Source organism: Nycticebus coucang, chromosome 15 (genome assembly GCF_027406575.1).
Source record: "Nycticebus coucang isolate mNycCou1 chromosome 15, mNycCou1.pri, whole genome shotgun sequence".
In the NCBI taxonomy this organism is placed as follows: Eukaryota; Metazoa; Chordata; class Mammalia; order Primates; family Lorisidae; genus Nycticebus; species Nycticebus coucang.
Window position 1 is genome coordinate 78,610,108 of NC_069794.1, and position 6,000 is coordinate 78,616,107.

The 6,000-nt window shown below is 46.7% G+C and overlaps 1 protein-coding gene across 1 annotated transcript in view; it reads right to left on the bottom strand.

The window, feature by feature from the left end:
• The window catches only part of FLT3 (fms related receptor tyrosine kinase 3), a 78,360-nt gene extending 72,604 nt beyond the window's left edge, over positions 1-5,756 (bottom strand). Inside the window, exon 1 of the mRNA XM_053564048.1 lies at positions 5,316-5,756. Within this exon, the coding sequence (XP_053420023.1) occupies positions 5,316-5,358 (43 nt within the window). The 5' untranslated portion in view covers positions 5,359-5,756. The remainder of the gene's footprint in view (positions 1-5,315) is intronic.
• Between the last annotated feature and the right edge of the window lie 244 nt (positions 5,757-6,000).

The window sequence follows — 6,000 nt, forward strand, 5'->3', positions numbered from 1 at the left end:
GACAACAGTAAAAATATTTTTACTGTTTAACCTAAAAAAAATAACAATAGTTCCTCTTTTAGGATATTATGCAATTCCTCTAGCCACAAAAGAACACTGTGTGTACTTTATATTATTTTTAAATTTCCTTCACATATGTTGGTACCCATAGAACAGAACCGCATGGGTCAAATTAACGATCGTTGGGGACTTCTACAAAAGTTTGCATTAATTCAAGACCACTGATGATATAGCCACAGAAACTGTAAATTAAGCGTAACTACATCACTTAGGTATAAAGTTACAGATTCTTTGACTATGACTACCTGACAAGTGGCTAACGCCTTTTTGGAAGTTAGGGAAGAAATCTTAAGATCACAAAATCACCTGATGAAAACCAAATGGCTCTCCTCAGACAAACCACCTTCTGTAAGATTCATAAGGGTTTGCTACTTCAGAGTGAATGTAGACTGGAGCACAGTGGCAAAACCAAGCTAAGTAAGCAAACAGTAAAGCAGACTAAGCCAATTTCCAACCTTCAGTTTCCCCTCTCAAAATTCTTATTCCTATTATCTGCAAGATCTCTTTCAAAGTCAAGAAAAATGATAAAATACAACACTCTTGAGATTATTTCCTTTATGTCAAATCAAAGCTTTGCCCAAAGATTAAGGCAAGTCTGGTGGGTATTTGGGGAGTGAGCAAGATGGTAATCTTGAGCACTGAGATAAGGGGCCTCTGTCACGCTGCTGTGTGTCATGAGAATGAGCAGATGAGAGAAATATGAAAAACTGTGGAGGTGTGGCTTCTCAAGTGAGCAGGAATGCCCTCTGGAGATAAAACGCAGCCAACGAATGTGGTCAAAGCACGTTGAGGAAAGTGTTTCTTCTCAAGACCTAGAAGATGGCCATATTTAATTTGGGAACAGTTTATTTCCTTTACTTTAAATAGAAGAGCATTTTCATTCCCATAGCCATTAAATACATACTATATACCCATATTTAAGGAGCTTTAAGGATTCCTATTCTGACCTGGCTGAAGCTTCTTCATTGAAGCATGCTATTTCTAGTCTACACATACACAGGGTGCCAGAAAATGTATGCAGATTTCAAGAAAGGAAAAAAAACTGTATTAAAATTGTAATACTCAGTAAATACCAATAACAAAAGATGAGTACAAGTTGCATTGAGCACCCCTCGTAATTGCAGAAGTCAAACATGACTTGACTCTTACAAATGTAAGGCCCATAGTTCCAGCTACTTGGGAGGCTAAGGTAGGATATCATTTGAGCCCAAGAGTTTGAGGCTACAGTGAGAGGGGATCTCACCACTGCACTCACTTTGTCTCTAAAAAAGAAAAAAAAAACTGTGTTGGAAAGTTTAATTAAAAGAAAGCTTCATGCTGGGTGGTGCCTGTGGCTCAATTAGTAGGGCACTGGCCCCATATTACTGAGGGTGGTGGGCTGGAACACAGCCCTGGCCAAAACTGCAACAACCAAAAAAAATGCTTTTCCTGATTAGAATAAAATTTTTATTTATACACAAATCCCCACTGCCACCTCTTTCATTTTTTTTTTTTTTTTATAGAGACAGAGTCTCACTTTATAACCTTTGGTAGAGTGCTGTAGCATCACAGCTCACAGCAACCTCCAACTCTCGGGCTTAGGCAATTCTCTTCCCTCAGCCTCCCAAGTAGCTGGGACTACAGGCGCCCTCCACAACGCCCAGCTAACACCTCTTTCATCTTTGTACCCCGTGTGCCTAGCACAGAAATAGATATACTACAAAAGTTTATTAAATTAAAAAATGTTTTTTCTTCCTCATACATGCTTTCCCTTCATTTTTGTTATCTGAAGTCTTGCTGAAGAATATAGATGAGGTAAGGCTTCCTCCTCGACACTTAATATCCCTTTTTTTTTTCTTTGAGATAGAGTCTCCCTATGTCACCCTCGGTAGAATGCTGTGGTGTCATAGCTCACAGCAACCTCAAAGTTTTGGGCTTAAGTGATTCTCTTGCCTCAGCCTCCCAAGTAGCTGGGAATACAGGCGCCCACCACAATGCCTGGCTATTTTTTTGTTGCAGTTGTTTAGCTGGCTCGGGCCGGGTTCAAACCTGCCACCCTCAGTGTATATAGCTGCCACCGTAACCACTGTGCAATGGGCACCAAGCCTGAAAGTGACTTTTCAGTTACAAAAAGTAGATCCAGGGCGGTGCCTGTGGCTCAGTCGGTAAGGGGCTGGCCCCATATACCGAGGGTGGCAGGTTCAAACCCTGCCCCAGCCGAACTGCAGCAAAAAAATAGCTGGGCGTTGTGGAGGGCGCCTGTAGTCCCAGCTACTCGGGAGGCTGAGGCAGGAGAATCACTTAAGCCCAGGAGTTGGAGGTTGCTGTGAGCTGTGTGAGGCCACGGCACTCTACTGAGGGCCATAAAGTGAGACTCTCTCTACAAAAAAAAAAAAGTAGATCCATTCTTTAATGGAAGGCAAGTCGTTCACAACTAAATCTAAAAGGATCATTTTTCGTAGATAGATACGAAGTACCTAAGAAAAAATGAATAGCCAATCTAAACCTATATGACAGCAAGAATTAAAACAAGACTGTTAGAGCTGGAGGGGACTTTAACATCAGGTCACCAGGTCTGATGTCCCATCTGATTCCAACCAAGCTTTGCTGGCATCTCTTCCCTTCACCTCTTCTAGAATCATTCCCCCTTGGGGTAGCAGTTCACAAAAAGGCAAATAAAGACAAACAAGGGCAAAAGATAGACACAAGAATGAGTAATTTAAGGCTCTGAATGTAATTACTCTGACACTGGTGAGAGACACGGTATCACAATCCTTGACATACTGAAATGCCCCTTTCTGCCCAGTTTTAGCACATGATGTAGATAAGGCCACGAGGGAGTACATTCTTCAAACGCCCTTTAGAAAGCTTCGCCATTGTTCATGAACCGTGGTGCTGACAATGGCAGGGAAGTTGGAATCTCATGTTATAATTCAAGGAATTTAACACTTTTGAGCATTTTAAAGTCTTCACTTTAAAACTTCTCACTTTATCCTTCTTTAGTCAAGAAAATTTATAATGCTAACCATGGGCAAAGATGTAAGGAACTGCTTGCTATACACTGCTAGGGAGATGTAAATTACTACAACCACTTCAGAAAACAACTTGACGCTATCTACCAAACCTTCAGTATGCCACCCTTATGATCTAGGAATTCTACTTGTGGGTATAACCCTAAGAGAAAACGGGGTTTTATGTAAAACAATGTTCATTACACAAAATCAGAAACAACTTACATGTTCTTCAGTGATAGAACAGTTACAACAAATTGTTGGGCCAGGCATAGTGGCTCATGCCTACAAACCTAACATTCTGGGAGGCCAAGGTAAGAGAATTGCTTAAGGCCAGGCAATCAAGATCATCCTGGGCAACATGGCAAGACCTTGTCTATACAAAATATAAAAACTATTAGCCAGATGTAGTGGTGCACACCCATAGTCCCAGCTACTATGAACATGCCACTGCACTCCAGTGTGGGTGACAGAGCAAGATGTAGTCTCAAAAAATAAACATAATGTATATTCATACCAAGGAATGGCACCACAATTCAATAAAAGAACCATTGCTACAAAGAACAAGGTTGAGTAAAAGAAGCTGGACATAAAAGAGTACATAATGATGATTCAGTTTACATAAAGTTCAAGAACAGGTGTAAGTAATCCATAGTATTAGAAGTCAAAGTAGGGGCTAACTGGACGGGGGCAGGGAGGTCAGTATTGACTGTGAAAGTGTAGCTAGAATTGCTCTGTATCTTGATTCAATAGTGGTTACATGGGTGTACGCATACAAGAAAACTAATAGAGCTGTGCTCTTAACATACGTGCATATTTACTGAAGGCTAATTATACTTCATTTAGAAAAATGTGGAGAGATATGGAAATTTCTGAGACCTTTCCCAAATATGAAAGAATTCAATGAAGCTTAAATGAAGTTGTAAACGTTGATGTTTATACCTTTAGAAAGCCTATTATGAAAAAAATTTTTTAAAAAGAAAGAAAGCCTATTATCCTACTGAACGAGGCACTTACTATCATTTGCAACAAAAAGTTAACATTTTGGGTTACTGGAATCTGAAAAACATATGGTACTATACATCTGAAATGTACATAATTACCAGCTAGTAGAGACAAATGTTTAACAAATTTAAAACATGTTTTTCCAAGCCCTCCTTATTTTACATTTCTTTCTCTTTACAATTCTGAATTATCTGAAACAAACGCTATTGGACATAATTCCTGCACATCTATATTGCAAATATTTTCTCCGTTTGCCACAGAGACTTAGAGTCCTTGAATCTCAGAGCTGAGGCGGACACAGCCGGACGCCCTCCCAGGGAGGGCAGAGGAGGAGGCCGGGAGCGGAGAGTGCGGTCGCAAGGTTGCAGACCTTGGGCAGGGACCCAGCTCCCGGGTTCCCAGAACTATCTCTACCAACCCAATTCCACTCAACCTTCCCATCTTTCCGAACACAAAGCTAACACGAACCGAGCGGGAGGGAATTTTTTTTTTCTTTTTTTCAGTAACAATTGTGCTACCCAGCAGATTATTTGGGGACAGTTCTCGGAGTCCTTGAAAACCCACTGGGGTTTAATGCTAGGATAAAAACAGAGTGTAGGAGAAAGTGACAGCTAGTATCTTAATATGTAAATCCTGTTAACATAATATTTCCAAAGTAACTATTCGTTGATCTAAGAGAAATTTGGCGGAGGTGGGGGGTCGTTACTGGGGATGATTCCCTTTGGGGGCGAACGCAGGCGCATTTTCCCTTCGGAATTCGCTCCGTAAATCAAAACCTCAAAAAAAAAAAAAAAAAAGAGTTAAAGACGCCACCCAGGATCTACAGCACCCAGGGGTCGGTCGGGACGAGGTCCCCTGGCGCCCAGCTGACGGCTGCAGACTCACACCGACAGCCCAGAACCCGAGCGCCCGGGCCGAGCCGGCGGCCGGGGCAGCCCCCGACCCCGCGCAGCGCCTCGGCGAGGCCGCCCGCGGAGTCCGGGCCGCCGCTCGGGACCACGGCCCGGACCGGAGGAGCAACCTTAGAGAAGAGGGAGGAGGGCGAGGGGTGGGAAAAGCCGGGCTGTGGGCAAGTTCTGGTAGAGTCCGGAGGGCGCGAAACAGGGGAGGGGCGCGGGAGGCGATGGAGCCAGCGAGCGCGGGGAGGAGCGCGGCGGCGGGGCTGCAGGACGCGCGCGCCCGGGTCCCCGGGGCGGGGTGGGGGCGGAGGGGCCGCGCCGGGGACCGCGGAGGGCAGAGAGCGGGCGAGCGGGACCTTACCGAGCAGCGGCAGCCGGCCGCCGCGGCGCGCCAACGCCGGCATGGCCTCCGGAGCCTGGGGTCCCCAGGCCGCGCCGGCCCAGCCCTGCGATGCGGCCGGGAGCGGCGCGCCCCGCGCTGCAGGTGGCTCTCTTAAGGATGCACGTCACCGACCGCAAATTCCCTTGGACGGGTGCAAAGTGGAAGGGGGGAGGAACCCTCTTCCCCAGAGGCAGGGGCCGAGGCGGGAGCCGAGAGGTTGGGCCGAGCCGAGCGGCCGGTGCCTGTCGCAGCGCTGCAGCCGACCCACGTGCCCGCGGCGGTCCGCAGCCTGGGCGAGTGGCGCCTGGGGTTCCGCGACTGCGGCGGGGGACACTGGGCGCGGTCCCGCCGGGGAAGTTGCACGGGGTCCGCGGCTCTGGTGCCTTGCTGCCGCGATCCCTCTCCTCGGATCCCGAGCGTGGGGACTACAAGGAACCCCGATCCGCCCTCGCTGAGCGCCAGGATCTTTGAGGCCCCAGGAAGGGCGCTGAATCCACGCCACACACTGGCGGCTCCGGCCAGCGCGCAGGCGACCACAGGGTCTCTTTGCTCTCGTGGATCTTAATTGTGGACTGGGTGTCTTTGTCTCCCTCTCCATATCCTGAGATGCCCAGGATTCTCAGGACCCTCAGCAGCGGGATTAAAAAAAACAGGCTGAAGTCGA